Below are 24260 nucleotides of genomic sequence, written 5' to 3'. Positions count from 1 at the left end.
ATAAAGCCTGGGAATTAGAAGTAGGTGATTGACTGCAATTATCTAACTTACATTTTCCTCCCTGCCTCAGTGCTCTCTTTGTGATAGCAATAAAACCCACATGCAGAAAAAGCATCGAACTCCCACAGAGGCACGCAGGGATCTGAATGGGGAAACAGATGAGCAAGGGAAAACAGCACAAAGGACACTTCCCAACCAACAGCCAGTCTGTGTGCACTGGAGGAGAGAGGAAGTTCAGCCCAGCCTTGTGGAAAATGAGGAGGGTATGGAGGGGATTCTTCCATGGCAAAAATCACCCTGAAACGTGTCTGCTGCTTATTCCAAGAGATTAATTGTGATCAAACACCACATCCAGGCAGCAGCTGATCCTGTGGGGATGGTACAGGAGGGATGTTTCCTTGGACACATCATCCCTTGGAGCAAGTCAACCAGGGCACTGAGGAGTCCCTGAATGATAGGCAGGATAATCAGACTGACATGTGAAAATTTGATACACTTGGATAGGATGGAGTCTTCTTAGAGATCAAAAATTCTAAATTCACAATGAAGATGGGCACACATCCTTCAAATGCTGCATCATTTGCAAGATGCATCAAGTAGCTCTGAACTGGTGGCAGGAGCTTTGCACAGATTTCTTATGATATTTCCAGAGATGTTGCCAACAGCGTTAGTAAACTTCAGCACTTTCCTGATGATACAATAAGTATTCAATTATCTCCAGCACAGCTGATGCTACTCTCCCCTCCATTCTACCAACTGCAGAAGTGCAGACACCTGGATAATTTATGCCCAAGATATGCAGCAGCAAGTAATTTTCCAAAAATAAGCCAGTCATTTTTCATAATATTTTTTGGACAAGTTGAATCCACCACAGCAAACAGCAAGTCTTACTTTGGAGAAATCCAACTTTTCCTTAGGAGAATGGCTTCTCATTGGGACAGGGTCAGATGGGATATTGGGAAGAAATTGTTCCCTGTGAGGGTGGGCAGGCCCTGGCACAGGGTGCCCAGAGAAGCTGTGGCTGCCCCTGGATCCCTGGAAGTGCCCAAGGCCAGGTTGGATGGGGCTTGGAGCAACCTGGGACAGTGGAAGGTGTCCATGGCAGGGGATGGCACAGGGATGGGCTTTAAGATCCTTTCCAATCCAAGCCCATTCTGTGATTCTGTGGATACAGATCCAAAAAAAAAAAAATCAGGAAGCCCCTGCAGACGTTGGCAGAATCAGCCTAGTAACGGAAGTGTCTTACAAAATTAATATAAATGTCCTGGCTGAAATAGATGGCATGTGTTTGAGCAGAAGAAATCTCTGCTTGTATCTCAAAAAGCAATAAAGCTTTGACACAACCTAAAGCTGAGCATCTCCTTTAAAGGCCAAGAGATTATCTCCTGGGATGAGACACACTGGGGAGGGGGTTGAGGGGCTGGCACTCAGGCTCCAGTGCCTGGAGGAGTGATGAACAGCCCTGGGTGCCAGTTTCCAGCTCCAGCAATCCCAGGGGCTCTGAGCAAGCCGTGCATGTACCAAGATCAGACCAGCAGGCAAATGCAGCACCGGCCTGTGGAAAGCCAGAGATCAACTTCATTTTGGCTGATAACTGGGCCATCAACAACTGTTTTATCAGCTACACACAGAAATGAAGGGAGCAGATCAGAGATCCATCACATTTGAAGCAGCATCATTACTCATAAGCTCTCCAAGCTCCCTATCACAGGCAAAAGATGTTCCTTAAAACAAGGAGCACTGATACAATGCATTGGTAACATTTGTTAGCATTGAGTAGTCTCTTGCTGGAAGGAGGTATAAATAGATATGATTCCACTTTGCAAGGGAAAAGAACAGCTAAGTAATTATACAGAATTATACAGATAGAGAGGACACTGTTTGCTGGTGTAACAGAGAAGTAACACCTTATTCACAGGCAAGACAACATCCTTTATTTCAAATATGCTAAACATAGGAATTAAAATCAAATCATTAGTTGCAGAAGATAAGTCTTGCACTGCATTATGTTATTTCTGGGAGGACACAATGATATATAGACTTTTTTTGACTAGGTGAAGACAAAATTTGTCTTCTATAGATACCTTTTACACATAAGGTAAGGTTTTCAGAAACTACAGATTCTGATCTATTTATGAGATTGTTCTTGTTCTAAACTTACTGGCAGGATGAAAGCACTGCAAGTGCAAAAGGGATGTTTATGCAAGGCACAGACTTTGAAGTAGATCATGAGGTGTACTGGCATTAATAGTCTTAGATGAATATGAAAATTAGATTAAAGACAGGCTGGATGAATGGGCCCTTAATGCTTTTCCTGTTGGTATGGGCAAACTGCTAACCTGGTTTTGCTCAATAAGGTAAGGGTGACCTGGAGCTGAAGAAGTAAAGGATGATAAAAACCATCTCTGAAGTTTTACCTTCTGATTTCTACTGAAGTAAACACAGCATTTTGGGGTATTTTGCTCTGAGTGATCAGAAATAAATCGAGAAATCCTGAAATGTTGACTGAAATCCAGTAGGACCTCATTAAGTCTGGCAGCCAACAAGACCTTTAAAACTGTAAGAAGTTCAGGATAAAGGAAATCTGTACTCTATGGATATTTACCTTGGTCTTTTTCCTAAATACAGTTTTATATAAAAAAGAGAAGTGAAACATGTTCATGCTTCTTTCTGGTATAGAACCAAAAATCAGGTAGTGAATATAATAAATAAAAAAATTAGGACTATCATTCAGAATGTGACACATCATATATAAAGAGAAATGCATCCTTATGCTCCTTTCAGGAGCAAAACCAAAACCAAGACCTGTCTTCTATTATGTGGTGTATTATATAAAAAGAGAAAATTTCCAATAACTCATATGGGGGAGGAATGGCTTTACAGGACTGTCACAGCATCGTGAGTTGAAGAAAAGCAACTCAATTAAATCAAAAGAAAAACAGCATAAATGAACCACAAAAGACAGAAATATTGCAAGCATAACACCCACCACAAAATCACAGGATATAAACCAGAAAGCAGGAATGCTTCTAGCTCCAAACTGTGGAAAGGCATAGGGAGGAAGAATTTTGAAATTGAATATGCTGCAAAAATTCTCAGCAGGCAAATCTTATGAATGAAGATCTCCATCTGGAAACAGATAATTCCACTCAAACATGTCACCCAGTTGCCATGGCAATGTGACAAAGAAAACCAGCACTCATTAATAACAATTTCGGTGATAAATGAGCATATCAACTTAGAATATTGAAACAATTACTGGGTGGGGGGCACAAAACTGTGGTGGGTCCCATGAGAAAAATGTCTTCAGCATTTCCAGACAAGGCTCTAAGTACCTTTACCACAGGAATATGGGCAATGACACTGATTCTAGCTCAGTTTAAAGGAAAGAACAAGACTAGAAAAAAGCCTAACTTTGCCAAATATATCTAGAGTCACTGTGACTTTTGGAGAAATATTTGGTTAAACAGCAAGTCTTTAAATATGTAAATAAACAGAATGCTGATTAACACTGCATTCCCATTTCAGACATCTAAGGACGAACAGATTTGGTTCCACTGTCACCAAGAGGGACGATGGGTGAGCCTCTTCTCTATTTTTAGCAAGATATCAGTTACCAGGCAGGAGGTGAGTGGTACTTCAATCATACCACCAAGAGGGAAGTTTCTAAACACACTTTCATTTTCCTGTGCCACATATTTTTCTGCAGTTTCTCTTGCCTTTCTACCACACGACATGCCAAGATTTATCCTTCATCCACACTTAACCACACATCTGTTCTGTAAAATAGGAGCTTTCTGTCTAACAAATTCCTCTGCACTGTACTTACTTCTGCCAGGTGCAGAAAGTGCTCCTACTGCTGTGAATGCCACGGATCAAAGCTTCACGTGCTCCCCTCTCCCAAAGGCCTGAAAGCTCAAAGCTATATTTAGATAAAAGACTGAATTGCTTTTTCTAAAAATATTTGTTAAGAACCATAAGAGATTTTGATGCAATTGAACTGAAACACAGAACAGCAGGTGAGCCACTTAGATGCCAAGCACAGAACATGCCAAACATCCCAGAATGGTTTGGGTGGGAAGGGGCCTTAAAAACCATCCAATTCCACTCACTGCCACAGGACCTTCCACTGTCCCAGGGTGCTCCAAGCCCTGTCTTGGACACTTCCAGGGATCCAGGAGCAGCCACAGCTTCTCTGGGCACCCTGTGCCAGGGCCTCCCCACCCTCACAGGGAACAATTTCTTCCCAATATTCCATCTAACCCTGCCCTCTGGCAGTGAGAATTCATTCCCCCTTCTCCTGTCACTCTACCCCTTGTAAACAGTCAGTCCCATCTTTTTTATCAGCTCCATTCAGGCACTGGAAGGCCACTGGGAGGCCTGAAGCTTCTCTTCTCCAGGCTCAACAATGCTAATTCTCCCAGCCTTCCCTCACAGCAGAGCTGCTCCATCCCTCTGATCACCCTGATGGCCTCCTCTGGACTGGCTCCAACAGCTCCATGTCCTGCCTGTGCTGGCATGCTGGAGCTGGATGCAACTCTCCTGGAGCCCATCTCCAGTGCCACTGGGAAGGAGAAACACTCCAAGATTCACAGTTGCACTGGAAGGACACAAGCCACGGTGGACTCAGCTCTAGAAAGAGCCAGGCCACCCATCAGGAGAAAAACCAAAATCGCAGACCAGGACAGTCAAGGAGCAGAATTAGATTTCTTGTGTGGCTGCAGTTCCCACCACCTAGTCATCAACCTGGAATGCCACAGGTTTGTGTCCAACTGCTTTGGAGGACTGGAAGGGTGAGATGAGCTACTTAGGTTATTCCATCTCTGTTATGAATGTGGCTATCAACTGCCTGGATACCAGGGAAGTCACATCAAAAACCCCCAAAAAGTCACGAGTCAGAAAGAGTAGTTGCAAAAACCCTGCAAATTAATATTTCTTGAACTAAATATTAAGAAATTAAGGATATCAAAGTTATCTTCTTAGGTCCAGCTTCAAGCACTCACAGAAAGCAGCAATTCTATGGTTCATTTGATTCTATAGGGTTGAAGTATTTGCTCAGCTCTGGGAGTGGGTTTCTGATCCACTTGGATGTGGACTGGGAGTGAAATTTCATTGGAGGTTGACCAGCATTTGGTGAGCAGCCTGTTGTCTTCTTCTATTACCAACCCTCAAAGCTATCAATTCACAGGCAATTCTTGATCCAAGTGATGATGGTTTTACTAACATGAACAGAATAACAAAAACAGCTTAGGAAATAAATCAACCCATTTTTCTCAAAGGATTATCTGAAAATGCTCATTCAGATTTCCCAAATTAATTTACCTTACCCTAATCCAATCTAAAAATACAGCCACTGTTGGGAGTCAAGGCAGTGGAGACCACCAGATACTAAACAGAGAACAGGTACACAAACAACACACCAATTCTGCCAACAAAATCTAAATCCTCTGACAGAACAGCTCTTTAAAAATCAACACCCCACACAGATCACAGCACATCTGCAAAGCCCACCCTCGAGCACTTTTTCTTCTTCCTACACAACCCAAGGAATGCCAATGACTGGTTCTGCACAAGGCAGATGTGACCACTAGGGGTGGTTTTTTGGAGGAAAAAAAGGGCTTGAGACATTCAGTGTAACAAAAGCCAGTCCCTAAATGGAGTATTCCTGCAGAATTGGAAGGACACTCAGTGAGACAGGGGTAGTCTTTTCTAATCTATCCAGCATATCTATGGCATATCCAGTGCTCCATGAAACATTCACTCCCTCAAGGGTGATGCCTAGCTGAAAAAATTCAGCAATTTCCCTTCTACTTTATCAAAGCTCCCTCCTGCAGGCCCAAACCATGACATCTTTCAGCAGCAATCTCTGAGGCCAACAGGTCTGAGAGAACATAGCTCCATTCATTAACTGTTCTGGACATGATCTTGATCTTTGCTGCTGGAGAAACACAGACCCTCGTGTTGCCATATTAACCCACCCCTCACCACTGCTGTCAGCAGTTTCCAGAGCTGCAAACCTCTCTCAGCTCTCCATCCCTTGGGAAACTGTCCTCTCCCAGCCTGATGTCTGCCCATGAGAAAAGGCACTGTCCCAACCCCTGCACTGCTGCTGCTCCTTGGGTGCCTCAGTCTGTGTAACCTGAGTTTTCTGATTCCTTTCCCCCAGTCCAAAGGTGGCAGGTGATTAAGCCTTAACTTAGCTCCCTTGTTTCTATAGGTTTAATTTTCACATTTGGCACACAACTTGCACACACAAACCATTGTATATCAGCAGATATGAATCAAGGAGGGGGTAACTTGCTTCCCATCTTCCCTTGGTTTCTTCTTAGTTCCCTCTACTTGTTTTTTCTTCATGGTTCCTACCACTACTTGGTTTCTTCTTGGTCAAAAAGCCCCCAAGGCTACTCTACATTTTGAGCTGTCATACAGTCCAAGCCTTGTGAAAACTAGAGTTGTACATACAATTTTCTATCACGTTATGAATTAAGGATTGTTTTAACTAACCTTACACCAGAGGCACAGGCCCACTGCTCTGTTTCTGCCAGGTCAACCTTAGTTGTAGGTAGGTCAGAGGAACCACAGCCTCAGAGGTCATTTCATTATCTCAGGAAAGATTTTAAAATACAACCTCAACATCCCCAAATCCAGCTAATGCTAAACACACACAATTTCTGCCTTGCTCGTACTGTCTTTATGTTCAAGATCCGAGGAAACACCATATGTGAGATGGTATTGAAAAAACCTGCCATGTGATCATATAATTAAGACTTTTGTGCATTCCTCTGTAATTACAAAGCCAAAGAACAGTGCTGGTGGTGTGCACTCATAACTATCTTTCAGCTACCCAGATTTCTGCTTGCTGAAACTATATAATTCATATATACATATATATACGTACACATATATATACACAGACAGTTTTTTTTACCTTTTTGTTTTCATTTAATTAACACATAACTTTGAGGCAGATGCCAGGTTGTTCAAAGGAAACCATTTCTCAGGTGGAGGAGATTACAGCCACAGTGCTTGGCAGGAAGGATACCCAGTAAATGCAATTATCTAGCCCACTAAAAAGATGAAATTGAGAAATGAAAGCAGGAGAGGAAACAAGCAGCAGAGAGATTAATTAAAGGAATGGACAGGAGGAAAACAAAGGGTCTGTGCCTTGAAAATATGAAACTGAAAATATGAAACTGTTCATATGAAGCCCCCAGGTGGGTGTCTGGATCCAGGCTGCCTTGAACACATCACAGCCAGCTTGGAAAGGCTCCTTCAACTCCATTTCACTGCTCTGGTTTGAAATTCTCCCTCAGAAAGTTTAAAAAAAAAAACCACCAAGCACAAAATATTTAATTCTTTTCAGGTTTTTTAATGTTATTAATGAAACTCCCAGTCCCTGCTGGCCCTCCCCACCAGCCCCATCTGTCTATGTGATCCACTGAACATTCCTCACTTTGGCACAGAACCAGTCAGGGACTATTGAACTCCAGGAAAAATACCTAACTGGGTATTTTCTGGGAGCATCCCTTGTGCAGCACAGGAGGCCCTGCCTCTTACAGCCCCTCTAAGATATCCATCCACCCAAAACCATTCCTGAACAGAGCCACCCCAAGTGTTCCCTGGAAAATAAGTCATTACCACTCCACACCCTCGAAATTACACATCTCCTATAATTGCAAGCACAGGATGAGGTGCCTTCAGTTTCCTTGTCAATAAAAAAGCCAATTCCTCTTTCCTTAACAAGCAATGCCAATCTCAATCAGTCAACTATTAAATGAGATTGTTGCCCCGCAACATACGACTTGAAATGGATTTTCATACCCTTTCTTGGCACAGTAACTTTTTTCTATTAATATTAAGCTATCAAATTTTCCCTGCTCATGGACCTCAAAGAGTGTTTGTGAATCAACAGCTATTTCATTTTTATTAATTCCAATATAGAAGAGATTGAATAAATACCCAGAACCAGTAACATCTCCTCACTGTCAAAATTCCTTTAAACCAAGAGGGGAGATCTAACCAAAACTTGATTTATAAAATACAGTGTACATTTCCAGATGCAAAAAATACAGAAGTTAATCACATTATTTTACTTACAGACCATCTAGCAGCTCCAAAAGTAACCTATTGGAAATACTAATATTTTACTCTCGCTACAGCTTTTCCATGCCTTCATCCTTTCCTTTGGGCACACTTTTTAAAAGAAAGCAAAATACTGATGTCTGAAAAAAAGGAGTTTAGTAATAGCTAAAAAAAAAAAATCAAAATAAGAAATATGTGCTTAGAGCACTTGCATTAGACAGGTACTTTCACCCTAAAAAGATCTCAAGATGCACCCAGCTCCTACAGTTAGAAATACAGTATATATCATGGAATCAGAGGATCACAGAATCTGCTGAGAGGGAAAGGACCCACCAGGACCATCCAGTCCAACCCTGTCCCTGCACAGACACCCCAACAATCCCACCCTGGACATCCCTGAGAGAGTTGTCCAAACACTCCTGGAGCTCTGGCAGCCTTGGGGGCTGCAACCGCTCAACAACAAATTCAGGGGATGACATCCATGTAATTGTAACAAATACACAATTTAGGAGACTTCAGTGGAAAAAACCAAACCACTACACCCCCTTTTTTCTCCTATGAATAGCTCTAGATCATTCCTGGAGCCATAACTCCTGAAACAAAGGTGACTGCATGCTCCTTCCCAGCACCACAGAACACACAGTGCTCTGCATCTGAGTTGCCTGAACAGCCCCTGCAGTGCTCCTGTGACAAGAGCAGAAAGGAAAAACAGAATTTAAAAGCACCCTAAACCTGATCCTTTCTGCCAGAGCCCCCGCTCATACAGGTAAGAATAAAAAGTGCATGGCAGGGCATAATGACACCCACTCAGCAGAAGCCAGGCTTTGTTTTTCACAAGCACATCAGGCAGAAGTCTTAACATCTTCCATTTTTTCCCTTTTTTTTCTGGTGCTAGCTGAAGACAGAGCACTGTCAATTCTTGGGCCCCTGACCAAGGAGAACATGAGACCACTTGCTTGCAATATTTATTTAAAATACCCATGATGACACAGTGTTTTGGAGAATTACCGCCTAGAAAAATGCCTTCTACATTCACTTCCTCTATCCTATAAAGGCACCTGTGGCTCTGTAGGTCAAAGATACACAAATACCTATTGGTCAGGTACCTTTTCCTTGTATTTAACAGCTATTTCTACCAGTAGATATTTCCTAGTATAAAATTACAGCCTTAAAAATTTCAGCCTTGTGTTGCTGAAATGAATACACACCCATGCAGCTACACAAGGCTTACTTGGGGGATTGGGAATTATTCCCCAGAGTGAGTCTTTTCCGGCCAAATTTCAGGCTTTGGGGTTTTCTCCCGGGTTTTTTATTTCTCCAGATTTGTGGCCCAGTAATAAAACTCTTGGAAAATGGCTAAAGGAACACTGCAGTAATTGAAAGTATATGGCATTTTTACCATGATTTTTTCTTGTTTGCAGCCACAGGTAGGCAATGAATGCCAGAGATTGTCTTTAAAAGATTAGGTGAAAAACTAAGTGTGTCTGTACCATAAACTAAACGGATTTCCTTTAGCACCAAGGCTGCCAGAAAACACATCCTGGCTCCTCTGTAGCCAGTGCCAAAGGCGGATGTATGGCCCTATTTATAGCCCACTAATGCAATTGTGAAATGCACACCCCTTGTACTTCATTTGTATGGGCTGGGACTGGACTCTCCATGGAGCTAAGCAGCTTGGAGGAAAGGTCACTCCCTAGAATAACACCACTTTCCCTCTGCCCACACTCCAGACACTGCAGAGACTTGGGGTCCCCTGGAGCTCCCTGCCCACTCTCTGGGTGCTCTGATGCCAACAAAGAGCTTGCAAAATGGGAAAGCTCACATAAAAATAAGAAGCAAGGAATTGACGACCTGCCTGTGATTCATTTCTGCTCCTAAAACAGGGATATCAACTGTTTCTCCACCTTGGCTCACCCTCTGTCTCTGTACTGTAAATCCCCACTTGAAGTGCTGAGTCCAACTGTGTGTGTATCATTCCAAACCCAGCACTGCAAAGATCTGGATAAAACCAGCTCCCTTCCACTAGGGAGAATGACTTCGCAGAATAATTCCCTCATCTAATACCATGACAAGGGGTTGTAAAAACAGTCCAAGAAGATTAAACACCAGAAGAAGGGCACTCTGGAGTGCGAGGGCTGTCCAACTAATTTATGGACACCTGTTCTAAGGTGTCTAACTCTCTTTCAGGTAGGAAAACCTCAGTAACCTTTCCATGGCAAAGATCTTCTATCCATTCATGAAAGGCATCTCTTTTTGGGTCCTTCTGATTACTCTTTTCAAATAGGCACCGAGAAATATCTTCAAACACTGTTGCTCTACTGGCTGAACCATTTACAACTAAGTAATTTCCAGGCCCCCGGTATCTAAAAAGCTACTCTCTCATCACTTCTGGTTTTCTTCTTTGCTGGATCAATGAAAATAGACACTGAAAGCCAATCGTGCAAAAAGAGGCAAGGTACCTTCTTGGAGCCTGCAGGAACCTTCCCATAGACCTGGATGTCACCCCTAAGGAACACCAGATCAGTGTTTCTGCACTTCCAAGGGGGAAAAAATGGGGAAAAGAGTAGGACAAGGGAGGACTATTTCAATTACCATCATTACATATGGACCACAATTAATGGGCAGCTGCTGTCAGAGTCCTGAGTGCACTAAGAGGCCACAACCAGCCCCTTGAGAGCCCACCTGCATCTCCTGCCCGTGGATCCAGGAGCTCTGTTTCTGCTGAGACTTGGGCCTCCAGTCCCTGCCAGAGCCTGTCTCTAGTCCTGCCCTTGGTCCCATCTCCTGGAGGGACCTCAGCCCCACCTTGTAGGTATCTTCTCTCCCATCTCTCCTCTCCCTGTCTCCAGCCTCATCTCCTGGTGCTGCTCACTGCCTTCCTTGGATCTGGTGCATTACCATGCCTGGGACTGCTCTTTCTGTATTCTTTATATATCTATATATCTATATCTCCTTGCTGGAGAGGGAGGAAGAGCTTGTTTTGTTACTACTCAAAGCCAACCTGCAGTCCAGAGCCTCTTCCCTCTTTTACAAAAGCAGCACCTTTTCCAACAGCTACAAAGATGAGCCACTTCTATACATAAAAGGTGAAAATACAGTTTTAATTCATGTGGAAAACACTTTCTTTACACATATTGATCATGAATACATAACTAGACAAAGCCTGAGGGTGCAGTTTGGTTTTGTTTTGATTTTCTTTAAACTCTGTTGCTTCCTTATGGTAATAAAATAGTAAATTATTGACTTACCAAGGGTGTTCTCAGAGTTACACAAATACATCATAAACCTAGATAACACATGCAATTTTGTTACATTTCCCACATGAATATAACCAGGGTAGGTAGGGTTTGGTTCTATTCATTTCTCTCACTTCCTGAAACACTTCTTTAGGACTGCCCCTGTTTACTTAGATAAGAGGCAGGCTATCAACAAATTGCTAAACAAGGCAAGGAAAGAGAATCACAGAATCACAGAATCACAGAATGGTTTGGGTTGGAAGGGATCTTAATTATCCCATCCAGCCCCTGCCATGGGCAGGGGCACCTTCCATTAGCCCAGGTTGCTCCAAGCCCCATCCAGCCTGGCCTTGGACACTTCCAGGGATCCAGGGGCAGCCACAGCTTCTCTGGGCACCCTGTGCCAGGGCCTCCCCACCCTCACAGGGAACAATTTCTTCACAATCCCTAATCTAAACCTGTCCTCTGGCAGTTAAAAAAGCACAGAGTCCAGTACAATTCTGGAAGATGCTCGTGCACTTCAACCCTCTGCTGCAATTGACTCACTCACTCATCTGCTTTTCTTCAGCTTTCAAGCCCTGGAACAAGATCTACTTTACAACATGAGCTGCTGAAACCATGAACAACATGAAACCTTCCCTTCCAGCAGCTCAGCCAGAATCTAAATTTAAGCAATGAAAATCTCCTCCTTTAAAACTCACTGTGGTATTCGGTTTTAGACCCCTGAGACTGAGTTTTCAGAGAATGGGTGCCTACAGGCCACTCACTTCCACGGAGCTTGGACTAAGAACAAGTGCCTGTGATTGTACCAGGAATATTTTTCATGCCTGAAAATGTCTTTTTAAAAAGTTACAGTCTCAAAGTATGGAATTAGGACACAGCATGGGGCGGGTCCCCTTATGCATCTGTCCCCAGCATGAGTAAAAGGTGGTACTGCAGAACACACCAGGACAGCCACACAAGCTGGAGCAGTTCCTCATGGACTTTCCATCAGCTGACCACCACAGTCCATCAAACAAAGGCTGCCAGGCCAAGGGAACTGTGTGTTTGGGTGCAGTGAGACCTTCTGATCCCAGCACACACCCACACTTGACAGGACACAAGTTCTGTTGCTTAAGCTACAGCATTCCAGCCAGCTTCAGCTCACTGAGGACAGCCACACTGTCTTCCAGAATAAAGAAATTCTCGTTTTCAATTTTCACTTTTTTTCCCCCCCCTACAATTGAGGGGAAGGGAGAGGGGTTACAATGGTGTAACAACAGGAAGGTGTTATTCACTGAAAATACTTTTCTGAAAATTTTAACTGAAAATTTTAACTGAAAACTTCCCCATTTCAAATGGCCACAGGACCTCCAGAATTTTGTCCACCAGAACAAGATGGGTTTAGAAGTTACCTCATATTAATTAAGGACATCTGAACAGTCTTGCCAGGCCTAGAGATATTTTGAATTGTCCTGAGCAACATCCCAAGACTGAAGTTTTCAGTAAGACAATACTTCTGGCCTGTTAAGGAAAGAGCCTTCAAAGAAAACAAATCTCTACAAAGGTTTGGATATGCTATTTTTGGAGATGACAATGCACATTTAGGAAAGGTAAATCACAGTCCAAATTCCCCCTTGTTATTCTCCTGCTGCATAGAATGGACATACTTTAAAGGTTTCAATTATTTTAGCAATTTGGCATTTACTTCAAACTAAGTCAGGATGCTGCTGTCTTTGACAGAGACAAGGAAGGAAATACCTGTCACAAGACAGGAATGAACAGGAGGGAAACAATCCCATAAAACACATAGGAAGAAAGGAACATCAACATGAGAAAGAAAACTGCCCTAGAGCTTGTGAAGCAATCAGATACAATCATAGAATCCCAGAATGGTTTGGGTTGGGAGGGACCTCAGAGCCCATTTCATTGCACCCCCTTCCATGGGCAGGGACACCTTCCTCTATCCTAGGTTGCTCCAAGCCCCATCCAGCCTGTCTTTGTGTATTAATCAGTTTTTCAATCTCATTACAACACTTTACTGCTGCAGATTTCCTTTCCTAACCTTCTCCCAGCTGTTCTGAGATAAACTGGTTTATGAACTATTGTGCTTTGCGTTCAGCTTTATTTAGACAGGTTTAGCAATTGGAGCTGCTCTTAATAACAGAAATCCCACCATGATATTCCCATTTTGTCAGAAAATTCCTACCTGACACTCCCCCTTCTGCAAAGCACCAAGAGCTCCATGGAAACGTCTGGATTAAGCCTCTCAGATTAATGAACAGATTCTAGAATATTTTTTTCCCAAATCACATTACCACTTACTTCCTTATAGAAAGAATTACTTCAATAACCTCCTCCCCAAATGAACATCCCATCATTTTTTTATAAAGGCACAAACAGAATTAATCTACAAGAGATGTTATATTATTAAAACATATGCTGAAATCAACAATGCTCAAGGCTCTATCATGGCATTTTGTTCTTCATTGGTATTTACATATTATAGTTCTTATGTATTGCCCTGGAAATCAGCTTTGAAGTGGAATGATGAATAAATGAAGATTTATTATTACTATCCTTATTAGAGGGATTTTAAAGTCATTAGAGACCAACAGACATAATAATCATATTATATTCAATCTTCTCTAGAACATCTCCTTTGATAGGCCCACTAACTCAATTATTTAAATATATATTACAGCAAAATGCAGCATGACTTCTACAGTTTGGGATAGGGTGGAAATTTTTATGTTTCATTTACCAGGATTTGCCCTTACAGAATTCATGGGTTTCATGATGGGTTTCTCATTTTAAACACCCGGGTTTCAAATTCACAGTGAGCACCTGGCTCAATGTGTCTGCTCAGCTAAAATAAAAGGTTAAAAGCTGGGGAAGAAATAGGGTACTAGAGATCAATCTTAACCTGCAGTGACTTTTAAAAGTTAAAAAAAATCTAAATCTCTCAGAAGCCATGATCTCCCAATAGTCAATAGACTTGGCTGCAACCAATCCCCTCATGAAAGAAAAATAGATCCAGAGGCTCTGAGGAAGAGCCAAAGCAGAACCGCACCACTCTGAGAAGCTCACTTAACTAAAAATTACTCATGGGGGGAAAAAAAGAATCCAAACACTGCTTAACTGGAAAGCGCAATCCTTACTATTGACTCTTTCTGCCTGCAGCTTGTGTGGGGAAGGTGCTAGAGGAAGGAAGGTGAACTGTTTCCAGTCGGGTGTGGTCACACAGCGAGGGGCAATTTCCTGTCAGCCACATCCTTCAGACCCCACTGCCTGCCCAGGGCAGGCAGCACCAGCACTCTGCTCTTTTCCTTTAATCCCCTCATTGCTGTACCAAATCCCTCAGGATTTCCTCCCCTTGTGAAGCATCTGAGGCAATGTGGCTCTCACAGCCATGAGGCTCATCCCTGCTAGTTCTGCACAGGCACTTGATGTCACCTTAGTCCCCAGCTGCCAACACTGTCTGTGTTCACCATCCATGCACAGCGTGGTTTATGCTCACTGATATTCTCAGGGTGTTACTGACACATCAGCCACCTTCCAACCCCACCTGACTTCTGTTTCCTTTACTTTGCAGCCTCCTCCCCAAAAACTAACCTCTAATTCCCTCTCCATCACCTCCTGGCTCCTCATTTCCCTACCACTCACCTTGGTTTAGCTCTGGCTAATCATACTGCAGGGAACTTTCAATCCCTACAGGCAGCACAGGTACTCTGCTGGTGGCCACTGGCGGGGTGAGACACTTCTGTCCCTTTCCAGAAGTAAGAAAGGAAGCATCAGGGTGGTGAGGCCCTGGCACAAGGTACCCAGAGAAGCTGCGGCTGCCCCTGGATCCTTGAAGTGTTCAAAGCCAGGCTGGACACCTGGCTTAGAGCACCCTGGGACAGTGGAGAGTGTCCCTGTCCAGGGCAGGGGGTGGCACTGGATGATCTGTAAACTCCAGCTCAAGCTCCTCACGCACCCAGTTCTGACCTAGAAGCTGTCTTTCACCAGCAAGGGACAAATGTAACTTTTATGGTTACCATTCAACAAGTCATTTAAGTCAGACTCCAACTCTGCTAAGAAGGAATCAGTCATGGACTCAGATCTTTAGGAATGACAAATCCCACACCTAAACTAAAGCATGGGCCAGAAAATGGTTAACAGCAGGTAGGACTCCCAACAGTAAAATACAGAACGATTAACAGCCCTCAAATGGATCCCAGAATAGCTAAATGATACTGCTGACACCAGTCCAGCTCTATAAATGGGAGCCTTTTAAAATCCCTTCAATCTTCTTGATCCTCTGACTCCAGAAGCTACTTTAAGTTTCCTGTGTTAAAGTTACGGTCTTTGGCCCACAGCATGCGGTTAAGCCACACCAAAAAAAGAAAAAAAACCCACTGAGACTCACATTTTGCCAAAAATTGCTCCCTAAGTATAAGCTAAAATCTAAACTCAAATTCCCTTGAGCAACTGATAGAATTTTCTGTTTATGACAGCAACTTAAAAGCCTATTTTAAACAAAAAGCAATGTACTGAGCTCACAGTTCCAAACCCAGCATTTCCCAGGGATGAGAAGGAGCATTGAACAGTCCTGAAGTTTGTTCAACAACTACTTTCTCTTCAGGTACCCTCTGGGGGTTCTTATTCTGGGATCCACTGTGACAGCAAGCTAGCCCTCAGAAAGGCTGGTAAAAGCACCAGGGAGGTTTGATGTACTCAGTACCAAGGCACCTGTTTTAAGAATAACAGTACCAAGGCAGCTTATTCACAGCTGACTTAACTTTCAGACAGGCATCCAGGAAGATCTAGAAATTTCATTTCTGAACAGGCTTTCAGATAATTCCTGACATTTTAAAATCTGTATCTAAAGATTTACATCTTTCTCTAAAAAAACACGTCATGTAAACTAACAGAATTTGGAGAAAAAAAACCCCCATGAAGCTGACTACGATTCTGTCTCCTACCACTTTATCTCTCCTGATGCACAAGACCTGGATCACAGACAAATCTGCACAGTGAAACAGATGTTTTCATCCCACATTCCCAGCTTCCCAGTACCACTACATCCCTCAGTTTCTAGTTTCATTGTACCTTCATCCCTGTTTGCTACAGGACTTCAGAACTAATGTTTTATTGCTTTACAGGACAACAGAAGTGAGGAATTACATTTCTTACTGAACAGATTTTTTATTTTTAGGAAATGAGTCAACTATGTTGGGACCCAATGACAAGCATATAACAGAGACACATACATAAATACATGAGGGGGTCGTGCAACTCGTTGTCTTTGAACTATTCCAGGATTTGTGGAGGTAAAGACAGTGTAGTACTGTATGTCACTTAAAATGTTATTTTTCACTAAGGATTTCACCTCTGTTTCAAGTGTCATGGTACCCTCCCCTGGATGGGCCAACTGCTCTGTCATTGTGATATATTTTAATCTGCATTTTGCTTTATATTTCGTGAAAGGTTAAGACTCCCTCATACACCTTCCAGAACATTCATGGTGCTGGGAGAAAGCCAATCCTGCAACACTCACCCCCAAACACATCTCCGTTCTGGTAGTTCTTGCCCTTCTGAGTTTCCTCTTCATTTTGAACAGTAGACACATGCTTGGCGGAGGCACAGCCCATCGCTTCATTCAGACAGCTCCAGCCGGACCGGACCACAGATCATCTCTAGCAACGCCCGCTCATCCTTGCAGAAATAATCCACCTTCCTGCTCGGCTCTCAAGTCCCTTCCACCTAAACACGGCCAAAGAGAGAGGAAAACATTCACACAAGGTACCCTCTACATGGGGAGCTTCAAGGAGATAAAAAATGGAGTTTGGGAGGAGGAGCACAAGGGCACAGCTTCCATGGCCTGAGGCTGCTAAAATGGTATTCCATAAAATCTAGTACAGGCAGATCGTGATCAAGGTACCTCTACCCTGCCCTGGGACAGAGCACAGCAGTTGAACTCAAAGCCTCTTCCAGCCTGATTCTTTAATCCATAGCTTGAAGAAGGCAACATGCAGATCTGTTTCCCACTCAGCCAGCTATTCTCACAGAACACAGAGGGTTTTGGGAGAAGAGATAAGAAATCATCAGTATCTGCTCCTCCTGCTCCTTTTACCAATCTACCCATCAAGCCAGATTTCTTACAAAGCATTTTACTGATTAAGAGCTGCTAATTGCAAGTGTTCGGACAAAATAACCCCTCAAAATCAATTAAAGAGCTTATGTTGCCAGATGTGAAAGGCGATAGTCAGCTGTATTATCTTTTCTCTATGTGTTCATTATTCTACTCAATCCATAAAATCTCCACTGCTCAAAAAGACAACTTCCCCCATTTTAAGATGGAATAACACACCCTGAACAGTCCAGATGTCACAAAAAACAAAAGGGAAAAGAAAAATCAAATCCAGAACTGCAATATTTTAGGTTAAAAAGAAATTCAAATTCATGAACTGTTTATTGCTAAATGGTTCTGCACTGGAACAAAAGCTATCTCAAAGTTTGGTGAGATGACCTGGTTTACCTTTCCACCAGCCAAACTTTTCAGAAGAAAGAAAACTGTGAAACTCCCCCTTTAGTTCAGCTATAGCATAAGATCATACACACGATTTCTTAATTCATTACTTCTGAGTACTTTACAAGGCTGTGGCTCATTTTGCTCCATGCTGACTACAAGTTTAAGTGTAACATCAGACAAGCACTCTTACCTAGGATAGGGAGAGCTGGAGCAAGATGATCTTTATGGTCCCTTCCAACCCAAAGCATTCTATGACTCAGCAGTATCCATTCCAGCAGATATTCTCAAGGGAAATCATGAGTTTCCTTTCCCTGAGCAGTCAGCACTGGCAGCACATCTCCCCAGTGCCAGGGCAGCTCAGCATGACACACCAGCTGGTGACACAGCAGCACATGGTCTAGGAGGGTTCTGCTCCTGGCCCTGGAAGGATTTTCCTGCCCATCCCCAAAGCCAGAGACATGAGGATGTGGCAGCTGGGCTCAGAGTGACTCTGCTTCTGGTACAGCAGACCGTGGCTTTCACCAAGCAAGGGGAAGGACTCTGGATGCAGAACCACCTCTAACTCCTACTCACAGCCAGCTTCCCCCCTCTTGCACAGAGCAGTGCTTCTCTCCACTTGGCGAGGGCGTTCCAGAACATACAATGTTTATCTGCTAACGCCTGTTCCCAGCAGCCACCCCTCCTGCACCGTTTTATGTTCAGTACATCCCCCCCACATGCTCTACTCCTTTTTTCCTTCTCCTGTACATGCACATCTGAGTCTGAATTTCTCATTGCCCCACCTTTTTCTTTCTCCTTAGCCACAGCTAACTACCCACCCCAAAACACAGGATTTTATAGGATCAGAGAAAAGCTTGGGTTGGGAGGAACTTTAAGCTCATCTCATTGTAACCTCTGCCATAGGCAGGGACATCATCCACTAGCCCAGGCTCCTCCAAGCCCTGTCCAACCTGGCCTTGGGCACTTCCAGGGGTGGGGCAGCCAGTGTTCTGGGCAACTTACACCAGGCATTGATGCTATTAGTGGAAAGGGAGTGAGCACATCCCTCTGGAGCTATTTTTTTAACCCTATATGGTTATTTTACTTCCTTCCCCACCACCCCCACCCAGGAAAACCTAGATTTTACAGGAAAAGTCAGGATAAAGCCAGGGGAGTTCCTCAGTTTTTGCAGTTCAGGGAGGGTCACAGCTGACAGTTCATCCTCTCCTGTCCAAGTGGCAGCCTGCACTAAGATCTTCATCTCACTGTTGGGGAGAAACAAGGATCCAAAGGGTGCTTGGAGATAGGTAAAGACACACAGGGGTGTGGGAGGTGGAGGAGAAACAGCAGACTGGGAGAGGGAACTGCTACCTGGACTGGAAATGAAATGGGGACTTATTTTCCCAGAAGACATAAATTTTGTTAGAGACAAGGGCTTTTAAGACCAGCTGAAACAAATGAAGAGGTAAACATGAGCAACAGAGCCCTTGGTTCAGATTTCAGAGAAAAGCAGGAGCTTCCTGGTAGACAGAGCCTGAAAACACTGACTTCTGATTTAAAATACAACCAGTAGTATTATTCCAGGGAAAAGGGTGTGGCCAACTATGGGAAAAAGAGCAAGGCAAGGCTTGATGAACCCTGGAAAGGATGTGGAGGTGTTTGGGTGAGACTTGGGTAGGAGGCTCTTGAGGGGGAATTAATGCCTACCACAGCCCAACACCTCTGAGCAGCAGAACTGCAGGCACAGAAGTACCTGGTGAATGAATTATGCTCCTGGCTTCCTCAATTATTTTTCCTGTTTCTTTTTCTGTCTCTCAGCAGGGACCATTCACAAAAGGGAAAACAGCTGCTTAATAATAAAACTCAAATGTATTTCCAAAGGAGTAGTGGGTTGGGTTTAGGAAGGAGGCTTTTTTGTGAAGCCTTATAAAGTCAACATGCAGCACAACAAATTGCAAAATACTTAATTATTGATTAGTGCCCAGAACGGTGATGGTCTCAAGACCACTGAGCTGCAGGAACAATCAGGAACAAGGAGATACAGAACAGGAATGCAGAAGGATAAAGCTCTTTGAGGGAGAAAAGGAAAAAATATCCACAGTAAAATCTCTCCTGGAGCATTTTGGTAACGCACATCAACCTCTAAAAATATGGTCATGTTTGATGGCATGCTGTGATTAAAGGAAATAGATGGGAACTTTTACATTAAAGAACAGCAATCATAGCAGCACCTGAAAAAGCCATAAAATTAATAGTTGGGTTATGGAAGCAAATTTCTCCTGGTGCCAATAAACTGGGCTGAGAAAGCAACTGAAAAATTACCTCCAGGGTGAGTCTAACACACACTTCCAGGCATGTTCCTTGGACTGCTGTTAACAAAGTGCTGTGAGACACAGATTGCTAAACACAACCCAGGGATAGTTGAGGATTTAATACAGAGTGGGAGGAAAGCACCATTGATTTCACAGGAGATGAAATCCGAGGTGCAGGGCAGCACGATGCTCCTCAGCCTCAGTAAACCTCCCCTGCCTGAGGACCAGAGCCCTCAGGGATGAGGTTTGTGAATCACTCAGAAGAGGAGTGTTGGTCCTCACTCAGTGGGATGCCTGGCAAAGCTTTGGGGATGTGAAACACAGCACTTCACACAGCAGCAGAACAACACATCCGCTCGTCCTCCTCCTCCCTCACTTGTGCACAAATGTAATTTTCCCTTTTGTCTCCCACAGCATTTTGGGGCACACAGATTTTCAGAAGCCAAAAATAAAAAGAAGAAGAAAACCTCAAACCACTTGCAGTTCATGTTCACCACCTACCATCACTAATTATCAAGATTTGAGAGGCAATTTGCAAGCTCCGATCTGCAAAACACTAGTGAGAAAAAATCTCTCAGGCAGATCAAAAGTGTCTACACCACCCCCAAATGAAATGCAGCAGGTTGAGGATTAACATCTTACATGCAGGTCAGAAGAAGACTAGAAACATTCTCAGATGCTGTACTTTGTACCCCAGGTTTCTTCTGAGCTAAAAATGGGGGAGCTCAGCTCTTAGAATAGAAAATACCTTTGGAAATCTTAAGCAATTCCTTTTTTCTTTCTTCTGAGCAATGTCTCTGATGTATTTTTTCTTTTACCAACTCTTTCAACACTTTGTTAATCCTCTCATTATGCCCTCACCTCTTATTTCTGACAGTCAAAGGCCACATCCTTGGCAAAAAACATTTTGCTTCCACAAACACTTCATACAAATGGAGGACATCCAGTGTTTTACAACAAATGCATGTTAAATCTTCTATAACAACAGGTGTATTTGTTTTCATCTTTATTGCATTGAGATAACTGACTTTCATTATCTTCAGGCTGCAGATACATCTACAAGTTTCTTCTGTGTTGACCACAGAGGAAATCAGGTTAAAATTTCACAGTGCTCAAGAGATCAAAGCAACGAGTTTCATGCAACCATGAAAAATCCGTAAGCTACAAGAAAAAAAACACACTGGCTTTTCCTATGAAACAACCTGTTCCTGGCAGAACTTGAGGCTATAACTTACTGCTATTAATTACATTTATTTCCTGTAAGAAATAGGCCTGTTTGATTTCCACTTCATTTTTTTTTCCCCACAAAGAAGAAAGCAGAAATGAATTCCAAATTTGTCCTGCACAAGTGCTGCTGGTAGTCAGCACCTGGGACTTCTCCACTGTGACATCTCTCTCTCAGCTACCCTTCACCAGAGAAGATGGCTTTTTGGGTTTTATTCAACGGCCAAAAGACATTTTTTGAGCCAAAAAATACCACTTTTACCTCTGAAGTGCACCAATGGCCTAAGAAGGGAAGGAAAAACTATTTTAAAAAGAATATTCATATAAAGACTCTTTCTCCTTCTTCAAATTATTCAAATAAGCATGAATAGTGCAGTTATATTGAAAATTAACCTACTGACTTGCTAAATTAGTAGAGCTAAATGAACAGCAGAATGAGAGGTGTGACAGCTATGGCTGAACTCTAACCTGCACAGACAGACTAGTCCTAACAGACACCAACTCCACCAGCCTAAGCTTGTTAGAGAATAGAAGTAAACGAGTCCCCGGGTAAGATAATGGTATGTCGGATGCAAATTCAAACAGGGGACCTCAGCCAATCCCATTGAATCACCCATATCATTGGCCAGTGAGCTGGGCGGAGCTAAGACTCCCAACCAATCAGGTGTGTAAGCACAGGAAATTTGAAGCCCCTACAAATGGGGGCTCCCAACAATAAACTTTGGCTGTTGCTGCATAAACTTTGGTGTGTTCTGTTGTGTGCCTGTCACCAACACCAGGGACAACTGGTGACCCCAACATGACTCATCAGCTGCTGTGGGCACTGCGGGGAGACAGAGGGCAGAGGGGATTGCTGCCTGCAGCCTGTAGGGCTGTGGGCACTGCGGGGAGACAGAGGGCAGCAGGGATTGCTGCCTGCAGCCTGTAGGGGTGGGTACTGCGGGGAGACAGAGGGCAGAGGGGATTGCTGCCTGCAGCCTGTAGGGCTGTGGGTACTGTGGGGAGACAGAGGGCAGCAGGGATTGCTGCCTGCAGCCTGTAGGGCTGCAGAGAGCAGTGGGAGAGCTGCAGTAGTCCTGGCACAGCAGCGGGTACAGCTGTGTGCAGCAGAGAGCTGTGGAAGGTGGCGGAGACAGCCGTGTTGATCTGGACCCTTTGTCAATAGAAGATGCTTCCAGGAAATACGGGAGTGTGGGCTTTGGTGGAGGAAAACCCTGTTATCAAGATATGGACCCTGTTTTTAAGGAAAGGGGGATAAAATATGATGAGCAGGCTTTGCTAGCCTTGCTAACGTGGTCCAAAAACCACAGATTGGACATGACTGAAGGAGCCGCCCTTGACTTAAGAACATGGGAGCGAGCTGGCAAATTTATAATTGAGGCAGCCTCCTTAGGCGATGTGACCACTGTTAATGTCATAAAGCCCTGGAGGCTCATCATGGACTTGTTGAGGCACTTAAAGACTGAGCGTGAGACAAAGACAGCAGTGGGGATGCCACAGGCACCTCCCACAGAGGTGTGCAGTGAGGACAGGGCACCAGGTGAGGCAGCAGGAGGAATGTGGAAGAGGAGGATGGCCAAGACAGCCATGTCACACCACAAAACTGCAACACCACAAAGCCACCCCATGCCTGGATGTGCGAGCCCTGCGGCTCCCAAAGAAGCAGAGTGCCCTACATCTACACTGAGTCCGCCTGCACAGCCATTCAAACCGTGCATGCCAGAGCCACACACACCCCTTGTCTCCATGGACACACTCGGACCATCTCCCCCCCCGGAGCTGACTGGCCCACCTCTGAGACCACATCTCGACCCAGCCTCCGCTGGGCACACTCAGTTGCCACTGTGATTTGTGGGCAGACACTGGGGACATGTCATCACAGATGCCCAGATGCCAAGCCAACATCATACCCAGAAGTAACAACGGGATGGAGGATCTCCAAGTTGCAGTGCTGCAAACATTGTCACTGCCACTACCAGAGCTGGAGCAGCCCCTGGGATACACACTGACCAGGGATTCAAAAGGCACCCACAGAATCAGAGCCATCACCCCTTGGGGGAATCCCGAGAGAACAGCACTGCACTGCCAATGGCTTCACCTGACCAGTGTCTGGTAACAGGTAAAGCGAGCCATAGTTGCAAGCAGGGATTTTGAGGGAGTGAACAAAATCGATGTGCCCCTAACATGCGGTTGGGAGCTTGGGGCAGGACACTCGAAGTATACCCAGTACTGAGAGGCAGTGGAACTGTGCCTGATAAATACACACCCTTTCAGTGACCAGCTCTTTCCAAACTACAACAGCTCATTGTCAAACATGGACTGGAGTCTCCTACTGTTGCTAACATGCTGCGATTTTCAACCACTGAGGAAGTAACACCTTTTGATATCAAGCAGCTGGCAAAATTGCTCTATACCCCAGTTTAATATATGGCTTATGAATCAACATGGTGATGCAATGCAGAAGAGCAAGAGCTAAGAAACCTAAAGGCCTCACAAGACCCACGTTTTGGGGCAGAGGCTCCTCAACTCCCACAACTGGCCCACAATTCAGCCATATGTATCACTGCTACACCACTTAGCCTGTGGGATGTTCTATCAGCATGGGGAACCTGGGTAGGGAAGGATTTTTAATGGAGGCCACTGTATTAAAGGGTGTAAAATATCCACACTAGCCCTAAAATGACTTTCAACTCGACCTGTGTGGGTACCACAGTGGTCCCTAGAAAAACTGCACACTCCTACATCCCTAGTAAAAGAACAACTAACTCAAGGGCACATAGAACCATCCACGAGCCCTTGGAACACCTTGGTATTTTTTATAAAAAAGAAGTCTGGTAAATGGAGGTTGCTCCATGACTTGAGAACAATCAATGCAGTCATGGAAAGCAGGGTACTTTACAACCTGGTATGCCATCTCCTACAATGATTCCT

At 44.0% G+C, this 24260-nt stretch overlaps 1 protein-coding gene across 1 annotated transcript in view; it reads right to left on the bottom strand.

Moving 5' to 3' along the window:
• Positions 1-24260, bottom strand: part of LOC310912911 (uncharacterized protein C1orf21) — a 112828-nt gene that overhangs the window by 46808 nt on the left and 41760 nt on the right. Inside the window, exon 2 of the mRNA XM_083867894.1 lies at positions 16840-17045. Coding sequence (XP_083724020.1) covers positions 16840-16933 — 94 coding nt within the window. The 5' untranslated portion in view covers positions 16934-17045. The remainder of the gene's footprint in view (positions 1-16839; positions 17046-24260) is intronic.

The sequence above is a fragment of the Zosterops lateralis genome (assembly GCF_965231275.1).
Source record: "Zosterops lateralis genome assembly, chromosome: 9".
NCBI classification, from domain to species: Eukaryota; Metazoa; Chordata; class Aves; order Passeriformes; family Zosteropidae; genus Zosterops; species Zosterops lateralis.
The sequence above is the reverse complement of the archived record's forward strand: the minus strand, read 5'-3'. Positions and strand labels throughout refer to the sequence as shown.